The 16341-nt window shown below is 44.3% G+C and overlaps 1 protein-coding gene across 11 annotated transcripts in view; it reads right to left on the bottom strand.

The window, feature by feature from the left end:
* FYB1 (FYN binding protein 1) overlaps positions 1 to 16341 on the bottom strand; it is a 223014-nt gene that overhangs the window by 40626 nt on the left and 166047 nt on the right. For 3 of the 11 annotated variants that reach the window (XM_033932415.1, XM_033932494.1, XM_033932451.1), the window contains exons 10-12: positions 9998 to 10038; positions 8885 to 8945; positions 4829 to 4969 (exon numbers count right to left, since the gene is read on the bottom strand). In XM_033932415.1, the coding sequence (XP_033788306.1) occupies positions 4829 to 4969; positions 8885 to 8945; positions 9998 to 10038 (243 nt within the window). The remainder of the gene's footprint in view (positions 1 to 4828; positions 4970 to 8884; positions 8946 to 9997; positions 10039 to 16341) is intronic. The other 8 variants (XM_033932459.1, XM_033932503.1, XM_033932432.1 and 5 more) reach the window with 7 other exon arrangements.

Below are 16341 nucleotides of genomic sequence, written 5' to 3'. Positions count from 1 at the left end.
TATGGGGGTGGGGTCAGGGATGGAGCTTGGGTGGTCTGGGGTAGAGCCTGGGTGGGTCTATGGCGGAGCTTGGGTGGGGGTACTTGGTTGATATTTATTAGACTTGAAGAAGTTGAGAAACTCTGAGTTAAAAGGCAGATATCAGTGCTATAAATTGTGGAAAATTCTTTTTCTGGTGAACTCCCTCCCCCTAACTTTTCCTTATTTTACACATTTATAGATATTTAGTAGCGTGGAGGGGCATAATCGAAAGGGACGTCTAAGTCCGTTTATGTCCATCTCGCAAGTCGTCCAAAGTTAAAAAGAGCCTAAGACACATTTTCAAAAGAGTCCTCCAACTTTTTTTTACTTTCGAAAATCGTCTAAATTATATGTCCTGCCGATCTGATCATCCAAGCCGCTAAATCGTCCATCTTTATACCACATTTCCATCCAACTTTCTGTACAAGTCCAACACGCCTAGAACAAGCCCTGTTGGACGTGAGAGGGGTCTGCAAAGTGATGGATTGAATACACAGACATGCCACATAAATAGTGGGGTACCTTACAGGGCACTGCTGTGAACTTCACAAAAAGGGTGCCATGGCTTCTCCTCCCTACAGCTCCGTTATAGGTCATGGTAAACCCCCCAAACCACCTCCAGAATCCCCTTATCTACCACCCACTTATCTACCACTTATCTACCACCCCAATAGCCCTTATGGCTGCAGGAGCCACTTATATGCCAGTAAAAAAGGGTTTTGGGGGTGTATAGGGGAGTGCACATGTTTAAGTATCAATGCAGTGATTACAGGTGCTTATGGGCATGGGTCCTCTCCTCTATGGGTCCCTAACCCACCCCCAAGATGCCAGGAACCAACGACACTGCCAGGAACACACCGGAGACCATCACCAGAGACTTTGGATCACTGGTGAGAGGCTGAAGCGGACAGGAGCGCAGGTGGTTTTCTAATCGATCCTCCCAGTTAGAGGCAAGGGAAGAGCCAGAGATGAACGTATCCTGAGGACGAACGAGTGGCTACAGGGATGGTGACGGGATATGAACTTCGGATTCCTAAACCATGGGGAAGCGCTACAAGGACTTCAAGGACCAGACGGACTCCATCTGACCAGTAGGGGTAAGAACGTCTTCGGACACCGACTAGCCCGCCTGCTTCACAGGGCTTTAAACTAGGTAAGTCGGGGGAGGGTACCCATTCACATATTAGTGCAGAAAAGAATTATCCTGATGAGGTGAGTCGAAACTCCGCTTCCATGTCCAAGGTAAGTACCCACATTGCAAACAGTTCTTTAGGAGTCACACCGACTCGGGTAGGATACGCCTCACAGGGACTTAGCAAACACAAGATATGGAGGGCCATGTATGTCAATGCACACAGTTTAGGTAACAAAATTCTAGAATTGGAGGCTGAAATAAGGAATGCCGATCTAGATGTGGTGGCAATATCTGAAACTTGGTTCATGGACTCACATGGGTGGGATATGGTTATACCGGGCTACAATCTACTTCATCAGGACAGAGAGGGCAGGTTAGGAGGGGGGGGTAGCTCTATACATTAAAGAGGACATCAAAACCACCAGGATCACAGATGTTAAGTATACCGGGGAGTCTCTCTGGGTAAACCTGGCAAGAGGCAGAGAAAAATGCCTGTATCTAGGTGTGGTATACAGACCCCCAAGACAACTGGAAGACAAGGACACAGAATTAATTGAAGACATAGATAATATCACTCTACGAGGAGAAGCTGTACTGCTAGGGGACTTCAATATGCCTGATGCAGACTGGAACTCATTTTCAGCGACAACCAGCGGTAGCAGGAGGCTCTTAACCTCCATAAAGGGAGCACGTCTCAAACAAATGGTAACGGAGCCCACTAGGGCCCAGGCGATCCTCGACCTGGTACTCACCAACGGGGAAAGTGTCTCAGAGGTCTCAGTAGGAGATACGCTAGCCTCCAGCGACCACAACGTAGTATGGTTCAACCTTAGGAAAGGCTTCCCTAGATCAAACACGAAAACAAAGGTACTCAATTTCCGGGGCACAGACTTCGCACGCATGGGAGATTTCGTCCATCGGACGCTGCAGGACTAAGCGGAGACCAATGATGTAGAAGCTAAGTGGTTAACACTGAAATCAACCATAAATGAAGCAACTAGCCGCTTCATAAAATCAGTAAATAAACGACAAAGAAACAATAAACCCCAATGGTTCACCGCGGAGATCTCGCACCTCATTAAGGAGAAGAAAAAAGCGTTTCTCTCCTATAAGCGCACGGAGAAAAGAGAGGCAAAGGTAGAATATAGGACCAGGTCTACAGCGGTCAAAATGGCAGTTAGGGAGGCAAAACTTCGAGTGGAAGAAATTCTGGCAAAAAACATTAAAAAGGGGAACAAATCCTTCTTCAGGTATATTAGTGACAGAAAAAGGAACACAGGCGGGATAGTACGCCTTAGAAGACAGGACGGAAGTTACGTGGAAGCAGATTCCGATAAAGCCGAACTACTGAATGAATACTTCTACTCAGTCTCCACCTGTGAGGCACCGGGACATGGTCCGCAGTTGAAGCACAGAAGACCCGTTTCAGAATTTTGAGTTCACACCAGGTGAAGTTTACAGTGAACTGGCAAGACTCAAGGTGAACAAAACCATGGACCAGACAATTTGCACCCAAGAGTGCTCAGAGAATTGAGCGATGTCCTGGCGAAACCGTTGGCTGAGCTATTCAATCTCTCCCTAAGTAAGGGGAAAGTTCCCCTGGACTGGAAATTAGCCAATGTCGTTCCTCTGCATAAAAAGAGTTGCAGGGCAGAGGCTGTGAATTATAGACCGGTGAGTCTCACATCAATAGTGTGCAAACTCATGGAAACACTAATTAAAAGCAAATTGGACACGATCTTGAATGAAGGGAATCTTCGAGATCCCAGTCAGCATGGATTCATCAAGGGTAGGTCCTGCCAATCCAATCTCATCAGCTTCTTTGACTGGGTAACAAGAAAGTTGGACTTGGGAGAGTCTTTGGACATCGTGTACCTGGACTTCAGTAAAGCTTTTGACAGTGTCCCACACTGCAGGCTGCTAAGCAAGATGGAATCGATGGGGTTAGGAGAGACACTAACTGCATGGGTCAATGATTGGCTGAGTGGCAGACTTCAGAGGGTGGTGGTTAATGGTACCCTCTCTAAAACATTGGAGGTGACCAGTGGAGTGCCGCAGGGCTCGGTCCTGGGTCCACTCCTTTTCAACATATTCATAGGGGATCTGACTCAAGGGCTTCAAGGTAAAATAACACTATTCGATGATGACGCCAAACTATGTAATATAGTAAGTGAATGCAGTTTACAGAATTATATGGCGCAGGACCTGCTTACATTGGAAAGTTGGTCCTCAACCTGGCAGCTAGGCTTCAATGCTAAGAAATGTAAGGTCATGCACCTCGGAAGCGGAAATCCATGCAGGACGTACTTCTTGAACGGAGAAACTTTAACTAGGACTTCAGCAGAACAAGATTTAGGAGTAATCATCAGTGCAGACATGAAAACTGCCAATCAAGTGGAGAAGGCTTCATCAAAGGCAAGGCAGATATTGGGTTGTATCAATAGAAGTTTCGTCAGCCGAAAGCCTGAAGTCATAATGCCGTTGTACAGGGCCATGGTGAGACCTCATCTGGAGTACTGTGTGCAATTCTGGAGGCCACATTACAGTAAAGATGTGCGCAGAATTGAATCGGTTCAGCGGACGGCCACCAGGATGATCTCGGGGCTCAAGGGTCTCTCGTACGAAGAGAGACTGAACAAATTGCAGCTCTACACTCTCGAGGAATGTAGGGAGAGGGGAGACATGATCAAAACATTTAAGTACCTCACAGGACGTGTCGAAGTGGAAGATGAAATTTTCTTTCTCAAGGGACCCTCGGCCACAAGAGGGCACCCGCTCAAACTCAGGGGCGGAAAATTTCATGGCGACGCCAGAAAGTATTTCTTCACAGAGAGAGTGGTTGATCATTGGAACAAGCTTCCAGTGCAGGTGATCGAGGCAGATAGCGTGCCAGACTTTAAGAATAAATGGGATACCCATGTGGGATCCCTACGAGAGTCAAGATAAGGAAATTGGGTCATTAGGGCATAGACAGGGGGTGGGTAAGCAGAGTGGGCAGACTTGATGGGCTGTAGCCCTTTTCTGCCATCATCTTCTATGTTTCTATGTTAAGCTGCCTCTGGGCTGAACGACTAGGCTTTAGGTGAATTTAGGTGGGTTTTTGTGACTTAGGCCATGTTTTACATGGTCTAAGTCACAACGTCCAAATTCCGTCAATCCTGGGCTCGGTTATACATGCTGTACGACTAAGTCTAAGCCAGCCCACTTCCCGTCCAACTCCCGCCCTCGACATGCCTCCCAAAATGCCCCATTTATCTTTGGACGTTGAGTGGCACTATGAAGGCCTAGGTCGTTTAGAAATACATCCAAAACCCATTTTTATTTTTGGCGCTTGGACGTTTTTGAGAAATGTTCGTCCAAGTGCCAACTTAGGCCGGTTTTTGGACATTTTTCTCATTCGATTATGAGCCCCATAATCTCTAAAATAATTTTTAGCAGAAAGATAGATGATTAGGAGTTACTGTGGAGTACTTTAGTTAAGCAAATTTATGGAGAAAATGCAGCAGAGCTGAAAAGAAGTAATGCAAAAATACATTTGATTATTGCCGAGCTCAACTGGAGATTGTTTGGTTATGATGGTTATGATGTTAGCTGATTGGGCTAATTTGTTAGTACTGATTTATATAAGCCATATTAGCATGAATATGCTCTAGTTTGACGACAGAATCTTACAAGGAATCTGCAATATCTTCTTCCTCATCCTCCTGAACTCTTTTGTCCTCTACAGTTTTCTTTTTGTCATCTTTTCCTGTTATCATCTTGAAAAGCCCCCAGGCCCACGTGCTTGGTTTCTCTTCCTCCTGTTGTACAGAACTTTGGAGTAGGCATAGAATAATGAGAATATAGAATGGGTCACACAACTGAAACCTGATTGGTTTGATCTTCCAGAATTTAATAGAGATAATGGACCAGTCAATCTTTCACAGCTACAGGTGAGCCTGGGTAAGCAGACCCACCACCCTGCAGTGGTGTACCCTTGTGGTAGCTGGAGGGACTTCCAAAGCTCCACAAGTTGAAGACCTTCTCTGAAGGTGCCCAGAACTCCCTGTTTCTAAGCTTGGAAGTTGGTGGCAGCATTTATGTGCAGCTATCAGCACCCCACAGTTTTTGCGCATGTTGGTTGTGCAGAAATACCTGGCCAATTACGGTATTTTGAAACTTGGAAGCAGGGCATTCTGGGCACCTTCAGAGGAGCCTTCAGCTGGCAGGGCTTGGAGATCTCCACAAGATCAGGTATTCCTGTTTTGAGTTGGGGTAACCAGGTAGGGTGTGAAGATGATATTTTATGCCTTTCATTCATTAGTGTGTATTAACAATGAATCCTTGTTCATAAGGATGTCACCGTAGATCAGTGGTCTCAAACTTGCGGCCCGGGGGCCACATGCGGCCCGCCAGGTACTATTTTGAGGCTCTCGGTATGTTTACCATAATCACAAAAGTAAAATAAAACAGTTTCTTGATCATGTGTCTTTTTAGCTATAAATGATAATATTATTATTATTAAGACTTAGCCAAAAGGAAAGATTTATAAACTATAAAGAGTTTTAACTCATTTCTTTAATAAGACATTAACTATTTTTTCTGAGGCCCTCCAAGTACTTACAAAACCAAAATGTGGCCCTGCAAAGGATTTGAGTTTGAGACCACTGCCGTAGATGCTCATTTATTTCAGAAAGGACTGCTGTCATAATAAAAGAGTCATGTTGGTGTGTTTAGATGACATGTTAAAATCACTCATAGTAGGCACACATTATCCTCCTGAAATTTCTCAGTGTGATTATACCCGTTGTATCTTACAGTGCTTTATAAATAATTATTGGTATTATCCAATTGTATAAGTAGAAAATGTCTCACAAAGATTATTTTCCCTTAACAACTATATTTTGTTGAAACAAAATGAAGGTTTGTATCGGAACTGAAAATATATCTCTAGAGCAATAAAAGAAGACTTTCTGCATAGATGAGGCTCATTAAATGTTCAATAATATTTCCTTGTACTCAAGTATTTACTTGATAACAGTGTTTCAGTAGGGGTTTAACCAACCCGGAAGGTGAGAAATCCAAAGTCAACAATGTCGTATGAGAAATGCCAGCTAAGTAGGATATCATTGTTTTAAATCAAAGAGCAGCTGCTAAGAGAGGGCTAGATTCACTAAACTCACCGATCGTGTCCCGATCAGTTTGCGATCGTTTTCCGACCCGATTCACTAACCGTCTGCCCAATCAATCTCCCACCCAATCCGATCCGCCCATGCAAATGAGGGGAAATGGCATGCATAAGTAGGAAGCCATCGATTCACTAAGCAGAAGAAGAAACACCGATTGGGTTTGCCAATCCGAAATGAAGCGACTGCTGAGGATCAGTCGCTTACTGTCCTTGCTGACTCTCCTGCTCTCTGCCGCCCTAAAATCCCAGTATCAAGGTTACAAAACAACCATCAAAATAAAATAAAAAATAAAACTGTACATATGTATACAAACTCCCTTTTTATTCTGTAAAAAGCGCAATGCGAGCCCGTGGTTTTAACCTGTGGGTTTAAAGCGTGTTCTGTTCCATAATCAAAACGTGTTCTTGTTCCATAATCTGGCTGCACAAAGCGTGCTGTTCCATAATCTGGCTGTACAAATTGAAATGATTCCTTTTAAAATATCCACTCATAAGGCCAACAAGTAAACTGCAGCCACCCGTCTCCCTTTATTTTGAGCTCGCTTGTGTGAAGAGCAAGCGCATGCACAAATGGCATCTACAACCAACAAGGATAATCTGCACATGCATCTTGATCGCTCTACAGCGATCCATGAGATCGTTTGTGGGTGTGCGTCCAATCAGATCATTTGTATGCTGAATCTGTGGTGAATCGGTCACTCGGCAAAACTCGGCCACGAATCGACTAACAACGATCCAGATTGGTGAGTTCAGTGAATCTAGGCCAGAGTGGATACAAGGCCACTAGCAGTGGTGCTCTTGCCATTGGAAGTGCAAGTTTGGTCCTGGCATTCAAAGTCATGCCTTGACTGAAAAGACTTAGAATGTTTTAAATTGCTTTTAGCTTTATGTATACTGTCTAAATAAACTTGAAACATCTTTTCAATCTGATATTCTCCAGACGTGAAATCCATTGTAGGCATCTGCTTATTAAGAGGTAATGGAACTGGGCAATGAAATTTGTCATGAAATTATAGTCTCTTGTTTATTAACCTCCTTTGATAGGAGCTGCCAAATCACATGATGTTACCTCCACAACTGCTATTCTTAGGCAATAGTTCATGAAATAAAGCTATTCTAAAAAGAGGATTCAACAAATTAGCGGTCATTTGGTTGCCATGTTTACTTTTTTTAAATATTTGGTTTCACTATTTTCCTTGGCTTCCAGGGAAGCATTTTATATGCCAGTGATTCTAACTAATATTTGAATAAAAACTGCATCCGTGGCCATTTCTCCTGACATTTATATCAGTCAAAGGATGTGATCTTTATGTTAGGATCTCAGGGGTCTTTGTACTAAGCTGTGCTAAGTAAATGGGCTTAGCGCATCTTAATACAGATCTTTCCCAGTGCAAAGCCCATTTCCATTGTGGCTATAAAAGAGGCATTTTGGACCTGATTTTATTAACAGTGCCTAACTTGGTAGGAGCCTAGGAAAATGGCATGCCAATCAAAGTTAGGTGCTGTTTACAGAATCATGCCTACTGGTTTGACCAATCAGGGCTTTAGTTTCCTCCCTCAGTATCCTGGATACTGATTGACTCAGATGTCTAAGGTCCCATCTCTTGGGAGGAGCCTTAGGTATCTGAGTCAATCAGGGCCTTTGGCCCCGCCCCGTGTACCACATGATGCACCGAGGAGGGGAAGGCCCATCATTTAGACGGGCGGACACAGAAGCAGGAGCCTAAGAGCAGGCTTACTGCTTCTGACATTTTTATAAGGTACGGGGGAGGTTTGGGGGTGTGTGCATCTAGTGGCAGGAGGGAGTGGGCATCCCTTCTGCCATTTTTTGGGTTTGGGGGAAGCATCCTGTGGCAGGAGGGAGTGAGCATCCTTCGTGCCATTTGTTTTGGGTTCAGGGGGTGGGGGTGGGGTATACAGTAGCAGGAGGGAGTGGGCATCCCTCCTGCCATTTTTTGGGTTTGGGGGTGGGGGGAAGGTGGCTGAGGGATCCAAAATGCAATGCTCATACTTCTGTACATATACCAAACATCCTGATGAAGCTGAATTTGCAATGTCTTGGCGTTCCTCTTATTGTCAATCTTTTTGTCTTACTCCTTGAATCTAATGACTTATAAGGCTTTCTTCATTGATTTAGTTCCACCCTCTTCCTCATATTTTTTAAATAATATTTATTAAAGATTCCTTTTAATTAGGTGCGTTATCTGATTAGCATTTGCTAAAGAATTAATGCGCATTATGAGTCATGCAGCCAATACGTATACAATGGGCTGCTTTTTAGAAAGCAGTAAAAACCATGTTATTCTCAAACTATTGCATACCTGCTTTGAGACCATGGTAGTGGCTGCCATGTGGCAAATGCTCTGATGACCATTAAATCCCTATGGACGTCGGAGCGATTACCACAGCACAGCCGCTACCGCGGCTTTATAAAAGAAGGACCCCTAAAATTCTTAAAGAGAATATAAAATGTTTAGAGGCAGATCTGTATATATAAAATGTTACTACTTCCAATGATGGTTATGAAATAGTAAAATAACTTAAATGTAGTACATGCCTACCTAATGCTGTCTTCAATGCCGTCGTAGATGTCATCATCACCTGGAGGAGGTGGAAAAAAGGCTACGAAAAAAAAAAATAACAGTTGAAATATATTCATCACTCTTAAACAAAAGGGGAGTGAAGTAATTCCAAGGCAAAATTCTAACTATAACAGAACTTCACATATCATATTTCTTGATTTTTACTTTGGAATTTTTTTGAGTTTTGAAAAATAAATTTATTTGTAGAAATATTTGTGAAGGTTTTTTTTTGTGGTATGATATATTTATGTTCAGACTTAGGATGCTAGTTATTGAGCTGTGGTCTAAGTATCCTTACTACCCCCACCCCTGTGGTCTAAGTATCCTTAGGTAAACCCCTATCCCTTTTACAAAACAGCGAAAATGGGTTTTGGTGCAGGCTGGCATACTGAATTCTCTACGCTGTTTCCGACGCTCATAGAATTCCTACGATCATCGGGAGCAACGCAGAGCATGCAGTGTGCTGGCCTGCGCTAAAAACCACTTCCTTGGTTTTGCAAAAGGTGGGGAAAGTGAGATTTCTGATGCTCTTGCTTGCATTTAACAAACATTGGGGTCTACAGGGCTCATTTTCAAAGCACAAGAACATCTCAAAATAACAATAACAACAACAACAACAAAAAGGTCCATCTGTCAAAAAAACATCCAAATTACAATTTTGGAATGGCAGAATCTGGATGTCCTACATTGCAGTTTATTCAAATAGCAAGGGTGTGTGTTGTAGTCATGTTTTGAACAGGACTAGGAAGGGCTCAAAATAAGGACATCCAATAGTGATAATTGAATGGGAAGAAACATCCAACTCTAAAAAGGACATTTTTATTTAGACCTGTTTCAGTTATGTCCAGGGTATAAAAGATGGGAGAGAGGGGATATGATAGAGACGTTTAAATATCTCCATGGCATTAATGTACAATAGATGGATCTTTATTAAATTAAGGAAAACGCTGGAAGGAGAGGGCATAGGATGAAGTTACTTGGGCAAATCATTGTGAACATCAAAGCATTTTGCTTTCATAAAATAATTTAAAAAGTGAAATCTAAGATCCCTACTCCAGAGTATCACAGAATTTTACCAAATATATGACTTACTTCCACTTCCACTTCCACTTCCATTTCCACCATCCGTCCTGCTGGAGGAAAAACAGAAAAAAATGAAATTATTGTGGAAAGCCTAAAGCTCACTGCAAAATTTATTCCTACCATGACTACTTTTCTTTGACATAATTTCACAACAGGGCACCTAGATGAAATGTGAAAAAGGGGGAGGGGGAGGGGAGAAAGACAGAAATGTTGGATCCAGAGGTAGAAGAAATGCTGGACAATGGAAGAGAGTGAAGAGAGAAGGAGAAATGCTGGACCATGGAGGAAGGGGCAGAAGGGAAAATAAAAGGGACATAAATATGCTGAGGGATGGAGTGTAAGGAACAGAGAGCTATCAGGTTATCAGGGAGAAAGAGGAAGAAGAAGCTGACTTAGAAGGGTAGAGGGAGAAAATGCTGGGAATGGTGGAACCATGAGACAAAGGCTTGGGAGAGGGGGAGGGGGGTGCAAGGAATAAGAGGATAGTGATTACAAGGGGTAAAAGTAGGTTAAATATGAAAGGGAATGGAAAGCTGGGAAAGGAGTGAGATTGGAAATAGGAAAGCTAATAGGTGAGAATAAGAGGCAGAATTTGATAGGTAGCTGAAAAGCATATAGAAAAAGGATAAGAAAGATAAAAATGAGTGAACAGAGAAGTAAAGAAAAAGAGAGGAAAGACCAATATGTTAGAGGCAGGTGTAGTGAGGGAATGGAACAAGACAGGAGAGAGGAGAAAAGACAAATGGACAGCAGCCGCTTGAAGAAGAATTAGTGGAGAGTATGAAAAGCAGAAAAGAGAAACTGGAACCAGCATAATGAAAAAATAAAATGTCCAGACAATGGTACAAAAAAAAGACAATTTAGTTTTATTTATTAACTGAAATATGTTAGCTTTTTAAAATGAAATCAAATATAAAAACCACCAATAACCAAAATGACAATGAAGGTGTTTTTATAAATATAAGGGAACAAGCCTCAGATCATGGAGTTTCATCCATTCCGGATTTTCTCACAGAGACATACACATCTGTTCCCTTACTCCTGCTTACATCACTGGCTTGAACCTATCCTCCCTACCTTGAAACTCAATTAAAAATTTATTTCTTTAATTCATTACTTCTTTTTTAAAACTACATAAAAATTCATCTAATTTAAATCTTTTAATTCATACTAAACTCAATCAATTGACTACTTAATAACCTAGCAGCTCATTTCAGAACCGGCAGGAGTATGTTTACAGCCCAGAGAAGCGTTGCTAGGGAGGCTTTTCCCTGACGCAGCGGGGATGTTTTGTATCCCGCGAAATGCAGGCCGCGTTGGATGACTGAAAGTAATAAGCAGCGGCCTTGGTTATTTAGAGCAGGAGCTAAGCACTTTAAGCTACACAAGCTGAAAATGAATTAAAGCAGTTTACAGCATGAATGCACTTTCCAAGACAGCACTTTAAAGAACCAGTGCATTTTCTCAAGATAAGTACATTTTTCTGTCGGGTCTGTGTTCTGAAATGAGCTGCTAGGTAATTAAGTAGTCTCTCACTGTATGGCAACTCCTCCAGTCCCTTAACCATTTTAGTCGCTCTTCTCTGGACCCTTTCGAGTAATACCGTCTCCTTCTTCATGTATGGCGACCAGTGCTGAATGCAATATTCCAGGTGAGGGCGTACCAAGGCCCGGTACAACGGCATGATAACCTTCTATGATCTGTTCGTGATCCACTTCTTAATCATTTCTAGCATTCTGTTCGCTCTTTTCGCCGCCGCCGCACATTGCACGGACGGCTTCATCAACTTGTCGACCAGTATTCCTAAGTCTCTTTTCTGGGAGGCCTCTCCAAGTACCGCACCAGACACCCTGTAGGCGTGTATAAGATTTTTGTTACCGACATGCATCACCTTACACTTATTCATGTTGAACCTCATTTGCCATGACGTGGCCCATTTCTCGAGCGTGTTTATGTCACGTTGCAGGTCTTCGCAATCCCCCTGCGTCTTCACTATTCTGAATAACTTCGTATCATCTGCAAATTTAATCACCTCACTCGTCGTACCAATTTCCAGGTCATTTATAAATATCTTGAAGAGCATGGGTCCAAGCACTGAACCCTGAGGCACTCCACTTGTGACGTTTTTCCAGTCCAAGTATTGTCCATTCACTCCCACTTTCTGTTTCCTACCCTCCAGCCAGTTTTTAATCTACGTGAGTATTTCACCCTCGATTCCATGGCTTGCAATTTTCCGAAGTAGTCGTTCATGAGGAACCTTGTCAAACACTTTCTGAAAATCCAAATATACAATGTTGACCGTGTCATCCTTGTCTATCTGCCTGTTTACTCCCTCAAAGAAGTGCAGCAAGTTCGTCAAGCAAGATCTTCCCTTGCTGAAGCCATGCTGGCCAGTCCTCATCATATTTTGTCCGTCAAGGTGATCAATGATGCAGTCTTTTATCAGCACCTCACCATCTTTCCGGGTACCGAGGTCAGACTCACCAGTCTGTAGTTTCCCGGATCTCCCCTTTCTTGAAGATCGGTATAACATTCGCCACTTTCCAGTCTTCCAGAATCTTTCCCAATTTGATCAATAGACTGGCTATTAGTTGAAGCAGTTCAACTATAGCCCCCTTTCAGTTCCTTGATTACCATTGGATGGATGCCATCTGGTCCCAGCGATTTATCATTTTTAAGCCTATCAATCTGCATGCATACCTCTTCTAGAGTGACCGTCAATCCTGTCAGTTTCCCATCTTCGTTTCCCGCATAAAGCCTATTGGCTTCCGGTATGTTGTGTATATCCTCTTCAGTAAATACAAACGCAAAAAATGTGTTCAGTTTGTCGGCGATGGCTTTGTCTTCCTTTAGCACTCCCTTCATTCCATGGTCATCCAATGGCCCCACCGCTTCCTTCGCGGGTCGTTTACCCTTGATATATCGAAAGAATGGTTTGAGGTTTTTTGCCTCCTTGAATATTTTTTCCTCGTAGTCTCTTTTGGCCCCTCTTACCGCCTTATGGCACCTGCTTTGATGCTGTTTGTGCTTTTTCCAGTTTTCGGCCATTTCTGACTTTTCCATTCCTTACACGAAATCTTCTTTTCCCTGATCGCTTCCTTCACCTCTACAGTGAGCCACACAGGTTCCTTGTTCTTTTTCCTCTTAGATCCCTTGTTGATACGCGGTATATATAGATTTTGCACCTCAGTGACTGTGTCCTTAAAAAGGGACCATGCTTGCTCTAGCATTTTTACAGTGCTTATCCTCTTCTTAATCTTTTTCCCCACAATGAGTCTCATCCTTTCGTAATTCCCTTTTCGGAAGTTCAGTGCTGTGGCCCTCATTCTGGATTGATGTTTTGCCCCCATGTCCAGGTAGAAGCGGATCATATTGTGATCACTGCTTCCCAGCATCCCTTCTACTTCTATTCCTTGCGCCGGTCCTCGTAGTCCATTTAGAATTAAGTCCAGAATCGCATTTCCTCTCGTATTTTCCTTGACAAGTTGTTCCAAGAAGCAATCGCCTACAGCATCCAGGAACATGGTCTCCCTACCGCAGCCGGAGATGCCTAGGTTCCAGACTATCCCCGGATAATTGAAGTCACCCATGATAACTACATTGCCTCCCTTGCAGTTGCGTTTAATCTCATCCGTCATTTCTCCATTAATTTCTTTGGATTGCCCTGGGGGTCGGTAGTAGATGCCGATCATCGTTTCTGTTCCATTCGTTCCTGGAATTTTGACCCATACAGACTTTACCTTATTTTTCGTTTCCGGCGTGTTCTCTCCAGTAGACTCAATTCCCTCTTTGACGTATAGGGCAATACCCCCACCTTTTTGACCCACTCTGTCTCTGCGGTATAGCTTGTATCCCGGTAGCACAGTGTCCCAGACGTTTTCCTCGTTCCAATATGTTTCCGTGATGCCGATGATGTCAAGGTTATCTTTTTGTGCCATAGCTTCCAATTCCCCCATCTTATTCCTTAGGCTCCTTGCGTTCGTGTACATACACTTGAGTTTGCGGCCTGTTACTTTCTTACATTTCCTTCCCTCTTGTGTCCTTGTCGATCTGTCAGGATTCTGTCGATCTGTCTTGCCTATGATCCTGTGAGTCTTCCCCGCTATTTTCCTGCACGGTATCCCCTGGAATACCGGTTCCCGAACTATCGACTCTCGGTCGACTGTCGGCTTTCCCCTTCTTCCTAGTTTAAAAACTTCTCAATTTCTCTCTTGATGTTGCTTGCAAGTAGCCTCTTTCCGTCTATGCTGAGGTGGAGTCCATCCTTCCTGAATAGCTTTCTCTTCCCCCAGAATATTGTCCAGTTATATTTGATTTAATTAATAGGTAACCACCAGGTATTTTTTAGCTTTTTAAAATGTACACAGCAGATGTCTTTGTATTGTGTTCACTTGAAAAGGAAATGCATTTCCTTTTTCATTTCTCCACTGTTGCAGTATATGCTGTTTAACTTCTTGGAATTCTCAACTCAATTTTTGGCTATGTACTTTTATTTCTAATTTGGGATCCCTTGTTCTGTATTTGGTGAGGATATGTCAGTGTGATTGTAATAGCAGGTGAAGAGATCAGAGTGGAGACAGGGAGGAGAAGAGATCCAGTGGGCCCCCTCTTTTATTTTCTAACCTGGGCCCTACCGTGTCTATGACCGGCCCTGACCCTTGATGTAGCCAGTGAGGGTCCCCAAGCATCACCAGATAAGGACTTTTTCCAAAGGTGGGCAGAACTCTCTTCTACCAGGTAACATGCTTGAACCACTAATAACTAAGCGTGTGTGGGGTGTTGGCAGTGGTGGCTCATGGACGTTTCTGCTGTCTGCCAAGCTTGGTAAAAGGGAGTTCTGGTTGCCTTTGGAGAGTGGGGGGAGTGTGAAAGCTTAGAGAAAATTTTGTGCCTACCCACTTTGAGCTCAGGCCCACCCCAAATTGGCTGTTTTGCTACGCCACTGGAGTGTGTTAACCATTTCTGCAAAGATGCACCAACTATTACCATGGTTGAATGGAGGTGTGCATGTACTAACTCGTATATTTATTGCATGTTAGGTTAGGGGGTGGGAACTAGGTGATTCATGGGCAGAGAATAGGTGTGGACTACATACTACAGTTATCACACTGTTCTGACCATGCAGTAATTGTCACTTTTGCAGTAAGCACAGGTTTAATTAGCACCTCCTCAATAGGAGGCCCTAAGGGAGAAATTCTATGAGGTGCTTAAAGTTAGGTACCTAACTTAATTAGGCCCAGATTCACAAAGCAAACCGATCGTATACTGATCGGTTTGTGACACCTTTGCGACCAGATTTCCCTCCTGCACTACAGTATTCACTAACCTCCCCAGCGATCCTCTGCACCCATCTCCCTCTCCGTACCTTTAAAACAGCTGGGAGCAGGAGGGGTGCCCAGACTCTCCTGCTCCTAGGCCAATCTTCGGGAGCAGGAGAAAAGTCCTCCTGCTCCTACTCCCCCAGCTGCTGCTGCACAATAGCAGCCTTAGGCCCCGCCCTGGCGCATCATCTGTAGCATGGGGAGGGGCCTAAGGCACTGATTGGCTGAGGCGCCTCGGGCTTTTCCCAGGGAGGAGCCCAAGACATCTCAGCCAATCAGTGCCTTAGGCTCCTCCCCGTGCATCAGATGATGTGCCAGGGTAGGGCCTAAGACCGCTATTGTGCAGCGGTGGCTGGGAAAGCAGGAGCAGGAGGACTTTCCTCCTGCTTCCGAAGATTGGTCTAGGAGCAGGAGATTCCGGGCACCCCTCCTGCTCCCAACTGTTTAACAAGTACGCAGGGCAGGTGGGCCAGGCCCGACTGCCTGGGCTGACCTGGGGTGGGCCGGTCGTGGGTGAGGTGGTGGAGCCGATAGGCCGGCCATGCTTGATTGGGGGGGTTGGGCAGGGCTGGTGGGTCAAGCTGGTGGGTGGGGCTAGTGTAGGCTCTCCTGCTTGCCCTACTCTGTCCCGATCTCTCCTGCCTGCTCGCCGGACTCTCCTGCTCTCTGCTGCTGTTCCCCACAGCGCAGGCCCGCTTTAAAACCATGGGCTTGCACTGTGGGGAATGGCAGCAGAGATCAGGAGAGTCCAGAGAGCAGGCAAGAAAGATCGGGGCAGAGCAGGGCAGGCAAGAGAGATCAGGGCAGAGCCCTGACAGCAGTGACAGGAGGCTGCTTCTCCAGTCACTACTGTCAGGGTCTGCGCATGAGCAGGGATCGCACATTTGTGATCCCTGCTCGCAAATGGGGGCGTTCCTCCGATCACCCCCATTTGAATAAGACTGATTTGTGAATCAGTCGGACCTGCCCGAATCGGAAATGGATTGTAACGATTCGGGCAGGTTAGTAAATCTAGCCCTTAGGCACCTATAA

Source organism: Geotrypetes seraphini, chromosome 1 (assembly GCF_902459505.1).
Source record: "Geotrypetes seraphini chromosome 1, aGeoSer1.1, whole genome shotgun sequence".
Taxonomy (NCBI): domain Eukaryota; kingdom Metazoa; phylum Chordata; class Amphibia; order Gymnophiona; family Dermophiidae; genus Geotrypetes; species Geotrypetes seraphini.
This window is presented reverse-complemented; position numbering and strand designations above follow the sequence as displayed.